Below are 17,239 nucleotides of genomic sequence, written 5' to 3'. Positions count from 1 at the left end.
CATTCCTTTCAAACAATGCTCTTAGTCAAAAACAATCATAATTTATTACTACTATATAATAATGGAGCTTATTTAAGGTGGTACAAGTATTTCCATAATAAACCAACATTTTTCAAGGTGTTCTATTTTGTTTAATTTGGTTATGAAATATACTCTAGGGAAAAAAATTGGTAGATATTTTGTGGGAGCAAATGCTTCTGAAAACTCTTTTAATGCAAAGATAGATTTCAGGATAAAAATTGTCCTACATTAAATAATTGAAAGCATATTTTATCTTACTTTTAAAAGGAAATCTTTTCCTTTTCTTGTATCTCTTATAATAAACCTAAAATTTTTCAATTCAGAAATTTTTTTGGGGAGGTAACAAGTTAGTATTTTGAACAAATAAGGGTCTATACAGATTATACTGGGTTGGCCAAAAATTTCATTTGGGTTGTAACCTTATGGCCAACTCAATATATTATCTTTACAGATATATATGTATATATGCATATCTGAAAACAAGTTGATCTATTTGAGTTTCTTTACACTTACACATTCATGCATGCACATGCAAACCATGACAGAGTTTTACTTATAGGAAATTCCTATAAATTATATATTCAAGCAAAACATGCTAAACTGACTATTTACTGTAATATAATTTTAAAAAATATTTTCACCATAGTTTTGATTTTTTACTATTTAACTCTCAACCAAGGTTCAAATGTAAAAACACTTCTCTCAGACTTCACATATCCAAATTACTACTTGCAGAAGCAGGTGGCAAATGGTTAGCTTGCATCACAAACTCAATGGACATGAATTTGAGCAAACTCCACGAGATAGTGAAGGAAAGGGGAGCCTGGTGTGCTGTAGTCCATGGGGTCACAAAGAATGGGACATGACTTAGCTACTGAACAATAACAACAATTTTAATATTTACATTTTAAGAAAAGATACCACTGAACCTCTTAAATGTTAGAAAGCCATCTAAATTGGTGTGTATATTCACTCCTTATATTCTGAGATGACCATGGTCCTATCTGTTTGAATCACTGAAGGACTGTTCCCCTCCAACAACAATGGGCAGAATTTATTTATATAAATGTCTCCATGAGGGAATGCTCATAAGAATGTGAAGCTAAATTATATTCATGTGTTAGCTGTGGTGTAACACTAAATGGTCATAAAATACAAATTCTGAAAAGAGAGACTTTAAGCTACAAAGTGACTACTTTTTGCTGTTACAACTCTAAGACTTAAACAGTGAAATCATGCATAAAATAAATTTCTAATTTTTCATTTTCTGTCTTTGAAAGATTTTAAATATTTATTTAACTTCACTGAGTCTTAGTTGATGCATGCAGGATCTAGTTCCCTGACCAGGTATCGAACTCTGGGCCCCTGCATTGGGATCTCAAGAGTCTTAGCCACTGGATGACCAGGCAAGTCCATGACTTTGAAAGTTTTTAGATCCAGGTTATACTCAACTATCTCATAATGCTGGCTAATGCTTATAAAAGTGCAATTATATATAAATCTATAGTATTAAGTGTTCAATAATTTCCTCCATAATTCCAATTTCCTCACTAATATGCAATTCCTATGTTGAAAAAAATGCAAGGCTTCATTTATGAGAATTAAAGCACAATGTGGAATGTATTTTCAGTTATAGAACTATGCTTGAAACTTAATAGAACAAACCGTTAGCGGAGTATTTTAAGGGCAACCTATGAATTAAAAACATTCAACTAGGACATTGACTTTAAAAATACTGAATAAATACGACCCTTCATTACGTTACTACTCTCACTGAACTAGAAGCCCCTTAATCAGTTATGTCCCAGGGGTCTAGTGATCAAGGGGCATATATAAAACTTTAATCGTCAAAAATGTAGAGGATGAGATTGAAAACATTTATTTTGCTTTCTGTTCCATCTATCTGTACTAAAAACAGACTCTATCATATGACTAGAACACAATTTTATTCTATTCAATATACTGTGCTTTGTGTATCAATCAGGTATTTTTGAAAGAGCATTCCCCTATAAATAATAAGAATTGGTAATTTATAGTCATTTTATGCCCCCATAGTAGTTTCATAATAATTTAATTAATTAATTAATAATTATTAATTTATTAATGTAATCATTTTACATTCATTACTGAATTAATTTATTTTTATTGAGCCCATTTTATACATGGGCTTCCCTGGTGGCTCCGATAGTAAAGAATGCCTACAATGTAGGAGACCTGGGTTCAGTCCCTAGGTTGGGAAGATCCCCTGGAGAAGGCAATGACAACCCACTCTAGTATTCTTGTCTGGAGAATGCTATGGACAGAGGAGCCTGGTGGGCTAATAGTCCATGTGGCTGCAAAGAGTTGGACACAACTGAATGATTAAGCGCACACACACACACACACACACACACAGGCTAACCTAAGACCTGGCATGATTAAGCCCCATTGCCAAAGTAAGGATCACATAACTACTGAAGGGAGTAAATAATTCAAGCCTAGGCTGCCTGACTCTAAAATGATAAACCTAAATACTATGATTTCAAAAAACAGAGATCTAAACAAAAATAAATAAAAACACGGATCTAAGCGTCATTCCAGACTACTGCACTATCACCAGGCTATGCTGCCTCCCTTGGATAACTGATTTTGATTAACTGTATCTCATTTCCATGAACTAGCCCTTTACGGAAGCCTCCCACAAGATGGTGCATGAAAGACGATGCTGTGGAGGATTAAAAAGCAGTTGAAAACATGGCCCCTGCCTACCTAAAACATGGAGAGAGTATAAGGTGGCTGGACCGGGTATGCTTAGCAGAGATGACTTTTGGAAACAGTGTACTTTAGTTATGGTTTTTGTGGGAGGAAGAACAGAAGCTGACAAATAAGAAAGAGCCTGACTTGGCTACAAAGGTTTGGCAGTGGAAATAAGACTTATGGAATGGTTTCATAACCCTTTTTTATTTCAAAACACAATTGTAAACAATTTGATTCAATTCTCTCTCAAACACACACAAAATTACTAACCTTCTACATTCATGGCTTCTCTCAGAACCTGAAGTTTCTTTTGTCTTTCTCGGATTCGGTCCAAAGCACTTGATATTGCCGAGGAGGTGGGCAAGTCTCGTGTGTGAAATGCTGGATCCATTTTCTGAGGCCCGAAGATATCCAAGGCTAGGCTTCCATCTGAGTATCTTGCCTCCTTTTTTCTAGGAGTGGTTGAAGTCCGCACGGTAACCGCCTCAGGGAGACGGCGTTGGTATCTGTCAGTCTCCCCAGAAGAGAAGTCTCTGTCACCTGTACAAAGCAAGTCCATGGACGAAGCCCAGATCTTCTTCTTGGGAAGCACGTCGAGGCCAGGGACAGCTTTTTTTTCTGGGCCACTAGATTTGAACGGGTAAGGGGAGCAGGAATTTTCCGAATCTTCTTGTCCAGAGTTATTATCTGATGAAAGGTCCTTGAAATAATCTTCCTCATCTCGTGTATCTTTGATAGATAGAAATCCCATGGATTTACTAAGCCCTTTGTTAAGAAAGGCCTGATGACAGAATGGAGACTTGTATGTGTCTAGAACATCAGAAGTAGAGCTTCTTCCTGGAATGATAAGAATCTATCATGTATGCACAGACTTTTTAGAAAATAACTGGAATGTAACCTTACTATTGACAATGAGAGTGGTGGCATTTTCCAGTTCTCCAAATGGAGAATCAGAGATGAAATGGGATGGTGATGATGGTAAGGGAACTGGAAAAAAAATGGTATGTTTGTTAGTTGGATGTTATATTTCAGGGTCCAGTGTTTCTTACCAAATGGTATCAGTAACATATAGAACTTGGTTTTTAAAGTAACATTGTTTTATATTCAAAGGTGACTTATTTAGTTTTAAAAAAATAGATAAGAGTTTCTGATACTATCCAGTTTGGTAGATATTAATTATTCATAAAATGATTTGGAGTTAATAATAGAATACATAGTACACTCTTTTAATGGCTACAGATACAATTCAAATATGTATTATTTCAATATAAAGCCTTGCCATTTTCTGGTCATTCAAATAAATGTGCTCAAAGGAAAAAAAAAAATTCCTGCTGTAGTATTTAGAATTATTGAGTATCAAAGTTTTATTAAGGTCATATATGTTTCCAGAAAATTTGATTATGCTTAAAATCCAGACAATTTGATTGTGTTTAAATTACATAAGTAACTTAATTTTTCTATAGCAGACCATCATATCCTGAAATAGTTTTTCCTCTCAAACATTATGTATCGATATTTGTTAACTGGAATAAATTACCCATTCTTATTTATGCTTTGGTCCTTGATGTAGTTAAAACCAGTAAGCCATTCTAATGTTTTTTCAAGGCAGCAGTCTATAAATGCATTGAAGAGGAGCAAAAATGCCCAGCCAGAAATTTTTTGAATTCACAGATTCAACAACAAAAAATCACACATATATATGGCTCCACTATTTAAATGAGAAATGCAGAAAAATACTTTATAGTTACTGACATCAATAACCCATAAACACTGAAGATTTCCAGAATGACCATCTGTAATCCCTCTTTGATAAGCTATTTGCTGTGGATACAATATAAAATGATAACTAAAACCTTCCCAGTAACAATAAATGCTTTATTAACATATTTGAATAAGTTGACTGCCTGTTTGGGGTAACAACTATTAGCTTTCTTCCCTCACCACACATTTTACCTTAAACATCACAGTCAATTAATTTCAGAATGGCAACACATAATGGCTTGAAAATTAGATTCAAATGTTTTGCTTTTCTTGGAATTCATCTTCCCCTGAACATGAATCCACTCAAGTGCAAGTAAGGATACATGTATCTGAGGCTCAGAATACAGGGAAATAGACCATCCTACATCTGGATGTATAGATTGCCACACACTTTGGATCCTGATATAAAATAATTTAAAACTGATAAACATATGTCTATGTTACAGTACTTCAGTGGTGAATTACATTCTTAAATCACATATTGAAACTCAGTTATTTAAAATTGTATTAAAAAATAGAGAACAAAGATATTCTTAAAAGTTGATAGGATACAATCGATAAAAAATAAGAATCGAAAGGATTTAAGAATCATAGAAGCATATATGAGCTCAACAATCTGCCTCCTTTTACTATCTTGGCTACCAAGCTGAGTCAAACCTTGGAGACAATCAAACAAGTATTCTGGCAGCAACATAAATTCATGGTCAACCATGATGGACACTCAACATCACTCACTTTTCACAATGATGGATTCACGTTTCCTCGTTCTTTCCCACCTGATCTCTCTATCTGATGCTCTTGTCTCATATTCCACCAAGAAAAAACAAGTTGTCAGAAGAGAGCTTTTTCATTGTTCCATGCCTAATTCTATATATCTATTTGTCTCGGCAATCTTTTCCCTACTGTCTCAAGGGGTGAAATTTCCTACCAGTTGAAGGCCAATTCCCGGTGTGTGTTCTCTTCACCCCCTCCTCTTACTTTTATCAATGATTTTGCTTCTTTGGTTAACTTCTGCCCGCTCTGCTTCCATCCTCCTTGTCTCCCATTTCTCTTGAGTCCTTCTCATTAGTATACAAACGTTCCCTTATATCTCTATCACAAAACAAACTAAACAAAACGTCTCCCCTCTGACCACATTCCCCTCTAGTTACTGCTGTCTCCAATTTCTCCCTTCCCATTCATTATTCTACCCACTTTAGTCAACTTCCAGCTCCTCTGCAACTTGGTAGCTCCCATCATGGTATCACTAATGGCATCCATAGCACCAAATTCAGTAGACACTTTTGTATTCATATTTTACTTCTCAGTGACCACTTACAGTGAGAACAATCCCTTAAGGAATCACTTTCCTCTCTTTACAAGACTGGTTTCCTACTTAGACAGCTCCTTTTAAGTCTTTTTTTTCCCCTCCTCTACTGGATATCCAATTGTTGGTTTTCCTCAGGTGTCGCTTTTAGAATCTTACGTTTTCACTCTATAACAGAGTGAAATATTAAATATTTCTACATATTGACAACTCCCAAATTTATATTCATGGCACTGACTTCTTTTGGGAGCTCCAATCTGAAACAGAAACTGGAACTTCTACTTGTGTATCTCAGAAGCACCTCAAAGCGAACATGCTTAAAACTAACCTTACGCTTCCCATATCCGGAGATGTCCTTTACCCCACTCTTTCCAACTTGGATCAGTGGCACCATTATTCAGCTGATTGCTCAAAACAGAAATATGGGCACCCTCCTGAAACTCTTCATCTTCCTCATTTCCCATATTAAATTCATCAGAAAGTGCTGGCTACCTAAATTCTCAGAGATAGGTTACTCCATGTGATTATTTCCAATTCTACTGAAATCCCCTTATTCCCAATTAACACTACCACTTGACTAGATAACTGCAATGGTCACCCCGCTTCTTTTTGCATCCACTATACTCCACTCAACAGCTAGAACCATCTTTTAAAAGCACATTCCATGATGTCACTATTCTTAATAAGTCTCAAAGGCATAATGATTGCACTCCAAATACAATTTAGACTCCTTCTGGGTGTGCAACTTGAATCCTTTTTAGGGATTCACCTCCATTTTCTTTATTCCATCCAGGCCACAGTTTTTCTCTGTTAAGGTCTCTTATATGTTAGGGTCTTTGTATACACCATTTTATCTTCCCTGAGTGGTCTCTTTTAGACCTTTTTTGTGGTTAGTTCTTTCCCATTCTATAGTTTTACTTATGACTTCTTCAGTGAAGATACCCTGACCACTACTGACATATCATGAGACTATTTGTAACAAGTAAATTATCATCCCCTTTTAGGAAATTAGTATTTATTACCAATATGTAAATGGGCCATGGTATTCTAAAAGAACCATGTCTTCTCACTAGCCATATGAAGTTTAAAACTAAAAACTAATAAGGTGGCTCTTAGATTACTACTACTTTATAAATGCTAGCTTTTACTGTCTTCATGAAAATTGAAAATGAAAGTGAAAGTTGCTCAGCTGTATCCAACTCTTTGAGACCCCATGGATTATACAGTCCATAGAATTCTCCAGGGCAGAATACTGGAGTGGGTAGCGTTTTTCTTCTGCAGGGGATCTTCCCAACCCAGGGATGGAACCCAGGTCTTCCACATCGAAGGTAGATTTTTTATCAGCTGAGCCACAAGGGAAACCCTTATGAAAATTAGTAGATATAAAAATATTTCAGTTCATGTCTATTAAAAAATTCAGAAAGTTATCATTTTAAATTCTGTAGGGTAGTACAAAATTACAATGAAAATAACTCACTTAAAAGTTTACACAAATATCAATCTTTGATTTATTTTTTTAAAAAGTTCACACTAACTTCCTACTTTGTTTCTATAAAATATGACTTATTTTGCTCTATATGCTTGAAAGTCATATTATAACTAACCTAAGATCTCATGACTGTTACTTATAAAGGATGATTTTGAACCACAGTTGAGGTCTCTTCTAGTAGCCAAGAGGACAAAGAAAGGCATGATGATACAGAAAGTGGAGTGAGAAAGTAAGATGGTGGGTAGGGGAGGGAGAAGGCATTGCCGCTCTTCAGGAAAACAGGCAAAAGGTTGTGGAGGTGTGAAATAAGGTCCAAAGTGATCCGTATATACTTGCTACAGATGATCTAAAGTAAAATTGTAAGAACTATGAGCTACAAAATTATTAAAGGGAGAAACAGTGTGGATGACCTTTTGAAGGAAGAGAAAGGAAGTGGTAGGAAAGAGATGTTTTGAGCTAAGTGGTTTCTCCAGTGAACCGTCTAGCCTAGGACTGCTTCTGTTTGCTTTTTGGAAGAAAAAGGAGACACATCTTTAGGTAAGGACACAGAGAAGTGGGTTTCAGCTGGTTACAAACATACTATTCTTAAATCACATACTCCTAACCGGCAGGAGTCTTGATGCATTTTGTTATGTCAGTGATGCTTGCTATCTTCAACCACATGAGATATGTAATTGCCTCATTAACACTTCACAGGTAGATAAAATACATATGGATCATGCACATAAGAACAGTATCATGGCTGTTGTGATGCTAAAGTATTTAGGGAAAAAATTTCACTAATCTAAGAATTCAAAATTAGAGCTTAAATACAGAATCTGGCCATATGAATGAGGAGAATCATGGCATTCTTGGCCCGTGTATTAGATGCCTAAGTCTACCACACCAGTGAAAACCATCCACTGTTAATACCAGTGCCACTTCCCAATCTGACACTATATAAAATGCAGTTTCTTCAGCTGCTTTCCAGAGCTTCTAAACATGTGCCCAGGCTATTATAATTACTTTATCAAACAAGCAATTAACAGCACTGAAATAATTAGTTAAGTATACCTAATAGCTATCCTTGGGCTTCCCTTGTGGCTCAGCTGGTAAAGAATCTGTTTGCAATGCGGGTGGCCTGGATTTGATCCCTGGATTGGGATGATCCCCTGGAGAAGGGAAAGGCTACCGACCCCAGTATTCTGCCCTGGAGAATTCTGTGGACTATATAGTCCATTGGGTTGCAAAGAGTCCAACACAACTGAGCGACTTTCACTTTCAATAGTTATCCTTACTACTCATTTTGATCACAGGAAACTTAACTAATGGTATTTCTGAAAGGAATATCCACTGTAGCTACTCTTAAAAGATTTCAAGAGGAGCTTTCTGTGGTATTTTCCCATTCTGGTAGAGTTAGAAGTTCCTTCACCTAAACTCACAGAGCATGCTGGACCTCTATGAAGACATTTTTCTCGCTATATTAAAATTATCCATTATATTCTATATCTGCCATCATTCCTACTCATTTTCTCACCTCCACCCCTAACTGGAATAATAACATAAGGGACCACGTCTTACTTGTTTTTGTACTTCCAGTTCCCGATAAAAGAAATTTCAAAAGAACATTTGTAGAACAGAATGAATATATAACTTATGAAACCCTTTTAAGCCAACTTAAGTAGCACAATCTACCAGAAAGATTACTGTCAAAAGATGGGGTTTTAATTCTGGCTTTATCATTCAATCCATGAGTTTGGGCAAGCCACTTAATTTCTGTTTCTCACTTCCTTCATCTACGAAAATGTGGATATAATTTGCTATGCCTTCTTCTTAGAGATGATAGGATAAATAAACTAACCCATTTGAACCATCATAAGCTCTTCTGAACAAGTAGCAGCATAAAATTCTAAATTTTGCCTCTTTTTTTTTTGCTTCTGCTTTATTTTTCTCGGCATATAATTATGTACTGAGGGAGAATTTAAGTTCCTTTTGAAAGAAAAATCATAAAAACAGAAATCAAAAGATCTCCTAGAAAAGTTTTAGATTCTATAATAAAAAATCAAGTTATTCAGAACAAGTAGTCATTGTAGGTAGATTTTTCTATTTCTTAAGGATGTTTTGAGTTCAGAGAATTTATAGACAACATTAGATTACACACAATTATAAGTATTCAAATTTAAAATGAAACCACAAGCATTTTCCTTTCAGAGAGCATGTAGTTTGCTAAAAAGTAAAGAGCAAACAATAAACTTTGAAGAGATATTAATAAAAGATTTTAAGATCATAAGGAGTATTCATAATATAACATATTTTACTTATTAAATTTAAAAAACCTTCCTTGTAAAGTACACTGTTTTAACTGTTTTTGTTATTTATGATTAACATTATCCTTAATGGGATAGCATCATTCATCTTTCCCCTCACACACAGACTCAAATTCACAGCACCTCTTAGAAGCTAACTTCAAAATGACATTTCAGTATTAAAAGAGGCTCCCTGATTCCCCATCTGTCCTCACAAATGTGATCAGGTACGAAAAAAAAAAAGAAACATGATATTATCAACATGCCTGAGTTCTGGAGCACCATCGTGCTGATCTGATCAAGGTGTAGGTTTCTACCTTAAGCTCACTTGGCAGGAAATGCTTGATTTCTTTCTGCTTAGTGCAGCTGTTACATTTAGTGCGCTGGCAGTATTAAATAACAAAGTAGGGGCCCACAGCCTGCTAGTTCAGGCCTTAGCTTCTGTAACAGATCTCAGAGGTAAGATATAAGGGGAGACTTTTTAAGCTCATTTACTCATAGATGAAAAATGTTATTGCTATGTTTTAATTGAACAATCAAATCACTTAGGTATGAGGCATTATCTCTAAAATTGTCCACTTCTTTTAATCTAATTCTATATCTCACTGGAAAATGTCAAATCCTGACATTTTATTTATCGAGAACAGTGGTCAGGAACCAAATAAACTACAAGTTATCACTACATAAAGGTTTTAGGTTCCTCTACGTCAAAGTGAATGCCTTACTACTAATGTAATACGACAACGCTGCTTTGCCCAAGGGACCACAGACAGGTAAGACCTGGTACTGCTCCTAAGTAATACCACTGTCACACAAGAGTATTTCTTCTTTATGAGTTAATTTTTAAAAAGATTTATATTATTTAAGTTTATGCCACTATTAGCTCCTAACTTCTTCTGTCTGGTAATGCCTATAAATTAGTATACTATATTAATTCTGTCCTTGAGATGTGGTTTTATAAATTTTAAGGATAAATTAAAAGAGCCTTTGAGCATTATTACTATTGTGGTAAGCAATGGCTAAGATGAACTGAGGAATCCTCTCCCATTATAGTTGATCCAACAAAGGCTATCGCAGCTGGCTCAGTGGTAAAAGAATCCACCTGCCAATGCAGGAGAGTCCAGAGGGTTCGATCCCTGGGTTGGGAAGATCCCCTGGAGTAGGAGATGGAAACTCCCTCTAGTATTCTTGCCTGGAAAATTCCACAGAGGAGCCTGGCAGGCTACAGCCCATCGGGTCGCCAAGAGTCGGACCCGACTGAGCATGCACACACAGTCCAAAGAGGGGCTACTGTTTCTTTAAATACAAGGACCTCGAATTCTACCCTAAGTTAGAGGAACTCATTCAGGTTTATTCTGTGTGACAAACTGTAATTCCTTACAAAAATTCTCCTGAGTTTTGATATTGGGGACATTTTATTCTCCAATAAGCAGACAGGATTATTAAGAGAATTAAAATCAATGGATAGGCTATTTAAAGACTTCTCTGTAAATTTTCTTAAGTTATTACAGTCAATTCTAGATTATCTGCATCCAACAGTCTATTAGTCATAATAATTCTAAAGCACTATTAGACAATTATACTAAGTTTTAATATTATAAAACAAAATCATAAATAAAAGGCATTAATAATTTGGTTTAAAACTTCTGATATATTTGTTGTTATAGCCAAAATAGTGAACTATAGTTTACTTTTTATTTTGAATGCAACTTAATGTTTAAAATAAGTTATCTAAAAAAATAATCAAGAGTCTCATATATTTATTTTTGGAACCATTAAAATTATATTATAGACGTTATTATATCTTTCTCATACTCATGAGAAAATCAACTCAAAATCAACAAATATTTATTTAACATCTACAAAAAGTAATGTGCTTAATTTGGTAGATTTTCCTCATCTCTAGTATATACACGTCTAGAAAACTTAATTTTGTATATGGCTTTCATAAACAGTGTGGCTCAGCTGGTAAAGAATCTGCCTGCAATGCAGGAGACCTGGGTTCGATCCCTGGGTTGGGAAGATCCCCTGGAGAAGGGAAAGACTACCCACTCCAGTATTGTGGCCTGGAGAAATCCATGGACTGTAGAGTCCATGGAGTCACAAAGAGTCAGACACGACTGAGTTATCTAAGATAAGTAAATAACTGGCTATTTAAAGTATTGGGTTGGCCAAAAAGCTTGTTCAGGTTTTTCTGTAATGTGGAAAAACCTGAATGAACATTTTGGCTAACCAAATATGTTATAAGTAAAACAAATAGCCAGCAAAGACCTACTGTACAGCACATGGAACTCTACTCAACACTCTGTAATCTAACCTAATGGGAATAACCTAAATGGGCAAAGAATTTGAAAAAGAATGGATACATGTATATGTAAACCTTTGAATTACTTTGCTGTACATCTGAAACTAACATATTACAAATCAACTATACTCCAATATGAAATAAAAATTAAAAAAATAGCTAACCAGAAAAAAAAAAGTATATTGTAGAGTTGGTATAGATTCAGTTCAATCTCTATTGCTACTTCTAAAATATTATGTAATACTTCATGTCTGAAAAAATAAAACTCAGTCATTGAAAGTAATATAAACTAAATTATGTTAACATTTGTTAGTTTTCAAAATTTGATAAACTAAATATAACACAGTGATCTTTTTCTTTAGACTCAATAAATTTATAATGCATATAGATAGAATGAGGGGTTTCATATTTATAGGAACATTTTTTATTCTTAAAGAAACTAAGCTTCTTTTAGTTAAAAAAAAAAAACTATCTTTAAAAATTAATCATCAACAATATAGCATTAAAATCACTAAATCAACAAGTAACAACCAAGCATACAAACTTCAATTTTATAACATGGCCACTTTGAAGCAGGAGATGATAGGGAACTACAAAAAGAGAAAGTACATAAAAGAGAAATAAGAAAGCAAGGAGCAGGGGAGAAAGGGAGCTAAGAGAAGGAAGGAGTAAGAAACAGAAAGATAATAAATAAATAAATCATTTCTTTTAAATCTAATGTTCATTTATCAAAGTATCCATCATGTCCGTTCAAAAAGGACTCATTTATTTCCAAAACAGGGGACTGATTGAAAATCTGATGGACTAACAAAGTGCTGCTATTTTTAGCACCAAGGTTCACATTGTATTTCAAATCCTCCTGTCCTTTAAGACAAAAAAAAACAAAAACAAAAACTTTTACCTATGAGAGGAAGGTGTGTCTATATATCTACACACACACACACGTATATTTGAGGAATATTTATTTATTTTTATTTATTTATATAAATATTTATATTGTATATATATATATTTTATATATATATATTTAAGGATGTAAGTATAGTAAGAAAACAGAAAAAAGGGTTAAAGATATTTTTTAAATTTAAAGTCTGCCTTCTTTCCTGACCCATGCATAAACTAATAATGTATGTATTAGAAACAGAACTTTATGCAACTCGAAGTAAATTAATTATATTGATGATATGAAAGCTTGGTGCCTCTTCAGAAAAAAAATCCCTATTCACAATAAGTAAAATGAAAGCACCAAAACAGACACGTAGCTGACAGCACTATGACAGAATCACTCCGTTCAGTCCAGTCGCTCAGTCGTGTCCGACTCTTTGCGACCCCATGGACTGCAGCACGCCAGGCCTCCCTGTCCATTACCAACTCCCATTAGAAACAATTTTATTGCTTTTCTTGACTTAAAGTAACCAGTACACTTGTTTAGGGCACATCTGTCCTTCTCAGACATGAGAGTTCTGAATTCTGCAAAACGCTAGTCCAGATAATCAAATGTCTGTTTTTGGTTTTCACAATGAGAGTTTCTCATAGGTTTTAATTAAGATAGCTGAGTTCTGATGATCTAATTAAATAGTTAAACATCTTAATTTTTAATATATCAATTAGTATGTTATATTAGAATATATTTAAGCAATATTTATAGTTACTTTACCGCAGCTCCTAGACTTAAGACAAAATATTTCACTCACAAAACATTTTTGTTAATGTTTAAATGACCATGATTATTAATATTGCTTGATGAGAAGTAAAGAGAACAAAGACAATCAGCAAAAACAAAATTTCACTTTATAAATAAACCACGCTTGAAACTTAACACTGCAAAATAAACTTTCATATAAAAAAATTTATTTTTTCCACTTTTACTTCATGTGTTTTGAATCTGATTTTGTATTCATTTCCTTAAAAAAATAAATTTAATAACTATGTAGACCCTACAATTATCTAATGCTGTTGGCAAATAGCAAAACCACTCTTCATCAGTTTTTACTTACTAAGCATTGTATAACCTAAGTATTTGGTAACTGCAAGTCAACTCATTGGTCATGAAATCAATTTAGTGGGTTGAGATTAGCATTTAAAAAAAGAAAAATAGAAAATAATAGTATGCAACAAGAATAATGTTGTTTTCTGAAACTTTTGCTTTAGTAACATTTATGTTCATAAATTTGTGTGTTTTATCATCCTTTAAAATGTATTTTTAATAAAAAAATATCATGATAAAGTAAATAAAGATATTATTGCTATAATAACAATATTGGGAAAGAAATGATATACTGTGGGTGTCCTGACTGTATTAACATTTTCTGCAAAATGATCAAGGATTTATATATTAATACATCCAGTGTTCCTACCTGTTCAATGCCTCCACTTTGCACACTTATGATTATGATCATAAGTACCAGATTTTCAAGCTAGGTTAACTAAGATTTTGTAAAGGAAATAGTAACAAATTTAAAGTCTAAAAATTTTCTGTTAACACACTCTTACCTGTTGGTAATCCTTTTCCTCTCAATCGGTCTCGGATAGCCTGGCTTCGATCAGGCTTTTGCTCGCTGCTACGGGAAAGCTGATCCGTCTGTACACAGGTAATCAAAAGTCAAGTTTGACTAAAGAATCTCCCTTCTGTTCAAGGTAAGTGTCTACAGAATGACACCAACTAGATAGTTTTTGGAAGCTGTAGTATTTGAGTAAAAACACTGCACATATGCTATTGTTAATATATATTCCTTGGATAAGATTTATGTAGCTTAATTCTGGCCAATTCATCTTCAGGAAATACAAGCCAAGAAACATCTATCAAAGCCTAATCTGCTAACTAGGGAACAAAGTTAAGTTAAAATGAGTTCCATTTCAAAGCAATAAACTCCAAGTATTCTTTTTTCCCCAAACTACTTTCATCTCTCAAGTGTGATTAAAATTTTAAAACCACATTAATTCTGGTACAATAAAGCTTTCTCCTGCTTGTAACTATGAATTGAGAGTGCTGATTTAAATTATTTTTGAAAATAATATTCTAGATTTTGCCTGCCAGAAGTTACATTTGAAATACGCTTTAAACTAAATGGATATATTGAGGGATAACAATTAAATTTAAATCAATGCTCTTTTGAGACTCTTTTAGAACTAAAGTTTAAGTAGTCTTAAACTTTAATAACTTCAACCGAGGGTACCTGTTTAAAATAAAGCATGTCAAATTAGATCAAATTCCATATTACAAGGGGTGAAATGTTAAGACTACTACTGAGTTTATTCAGATGATCAATTAGAATAGAAACTTTAAGAAATAAATGTAAGAAGAGAGAATGGTAAAGAAAAATTACTTAACTCTGGCACCAGGAGCATGCAGACTTATCTGTTTATACACATTTAATACATTTTATTATTTCTCCATGAGTGGAACTTGTTTAAATATGAATTAAAAATCCATTTAAGGTAGTATATTGAAGGCATTATGCTTCCTACCTATAAGAAGACTTAAGTGGAAATATTTCTGAAACGATGGTATTGTTTCAATTATATATTAGTTCACATTGTACTATATTATCAGTAACAGAAGAGAAAATATCCTGTATCATCTTTGGGTATTCCTGCATGAACACTACTATTAATAACAGTTGACATTTACTGAGCAATTACTATAAGGCAGGTACCACCTTTGGGGCTTTACATACTTAATGTCATTTAACTATCAAAAAAACCTCAAGTGGTATATATTATTATTAATTTCACATTACAATAAAGGGAGAAATAGCAAATTTCTAAGGACCTTGAAGTAGCTCATCAATATTGAAATAATTGTCTTTACAACTACTCACTAATATGGGTGGATGGTATGCACTATTACTACTATCTTACAGGTAAGTAAAACTGCATTCAAACACGTTATAAGATTAAATCAGTGGAGGAATGCTGACAAGTAAGCTGGCCCACTGACTTTTACTCCAGGCTAATTAATTTTAAGTGAGTTAGGATTATGGACACTTGTAGTGAATTTCACACTGGATGAAAGACTAAGTCTTTCTATCAGCTACTGGGGAGAATGATAGTCTCAGAGGGGCGTGCTGGCTAACAGCATGGGCTTCAGGGTCAGAGAGATCCAGATTCCGATTGTGTCTCTGTCATTTACCATGCATGTGGCCACGGCAAGTTATTTCATCTATTTGAGCCTTGGTTTCATTCTCTCTAATAACCTGGGGCTATTTTGGTGAATAAAGGTGAAAAAAACACATAAGTCATTCAGCACAAAACAAACTCAACATTTAAAAATGGTAGCTATGAGAGTTACTTGTCTGGATATCCAGGAGACTCTCAAGAGCAATGGATGGGGGGAGTGTTATTATTTCTACTTTGAAATCTGCCTCTGGAAAGGCGAGCTCTCTCCCTGCTGACTCCAACTGACCTTTCTATGCTTCTCTCCCACTAAAAAGTCCCACAGCACATCCTGTGTCAGACTTATCGTTGTTCGTTGAACATTCTGCTCTTTCCCATCTCAGGGGACTGACCCAAGTTTACTTCCCTCTGCCTGGATTACCCTTTCTTTCTATCCAGTCTCTGGGATCTAGTTTAACGCTCTCTTTTTCAACTCAGTCATTACTTGTATCCTTTCCCCTCAAACTCTGATAGCTGTTAAATTCCTGACTGATTAATAGGAAACGGAAGTCACATAAGCTTTGTGAGTCTCAATTTCTTTAAGAAATATATATAGGATGCCCCTGGGGGTCCAATGGATGGGAATCCACCTATCAATACAGGAGACATGGGTTCCATTCCTGGTCTGGGCAGATCCCACATGCTCCGGGGCGACTAAGCCCATGCGCCACAACCACTAAGCGTTCGTGCCTAGAGCCCGAGCTCCGCAACAAAGGAAGGCACCCCAATGAGAAGCCCTCACAGCTCAACGAAGAGTGGCCCCCTACTGGCCCCAACTAGAAGAAAGCTCGCACAGCAACAAAGACCCAGCACAGCCAAAAAAACCCCCAAAATCTTCAAAATGTTTTTTAAAAAAAACAAAGCAAACATAGAAATAGGTAAATTATAAAGTGAAGGAGTTAGTGCAGATCATTCCTCAGAGGGAGTTTTCACAAGAACATCAGTATTATGAGAAGATCTGTGAAAGAAGGCTCAAATAAGTTTGGGAAATATTTCACCTATGTATCTTTCCCTCTTGAGGGTTAGTGATACAACCTAGTATATTAAAGGCTCTGAGAAGTTCTACAGTGAATATACATTTTATATTCCTTAAAGAGTTTTCCCTCAACTCTACTTGAACACAGAGAAATTTTTTTAAACAAAAATGTATTTCAAAATATGTAGGATAGCTTGGTCTGAAT

The 17,239-nt window shown here is 34.7% G+C and overlaps 1 protein-coding gene across 1 annotated transcript in view; it reads right to left on the bottom strand.

The window, feature by feature from the left end:
• The window catches only part of PTPN13 (protein tyrosine phosphatase non-receptor type 13), a gene marked incomplete at its 3' end in the record, with an annotated part of 193,595 nt that overhangs the window by 88,538 nt on the left and 87,818 nt on the right, over positions 1–17,239 (bottom strand). The window contains 2 exon segments of the mRNA NM_174590.3: positions 3,028–3,594; positions 14,397–14,484. Coding sequence (NP_777015.2) covers positions 3,028–3,594; positions 14,397–14,484 — 655 coding nt within the window.

Source organism: Bos taurus, chromosome 6 (assembly GCF_002263795.3).
Source record: "Bos taurus isolate L1 Dominette 01449 registration number 42190680 breed Hereford chromosome 6, ARS-UCD2.0, whole genome shotgun sequence".
NCBI lineage: Eukaryota > Metazoa > Chordata > Mammalia > Artiodactyla > Bovidae > Bos > Bos taurus.
Note: the sequence above shows the minus strand (reverse complement) of the source record. Positions and strands in the feature narration are given on the sequence as shown.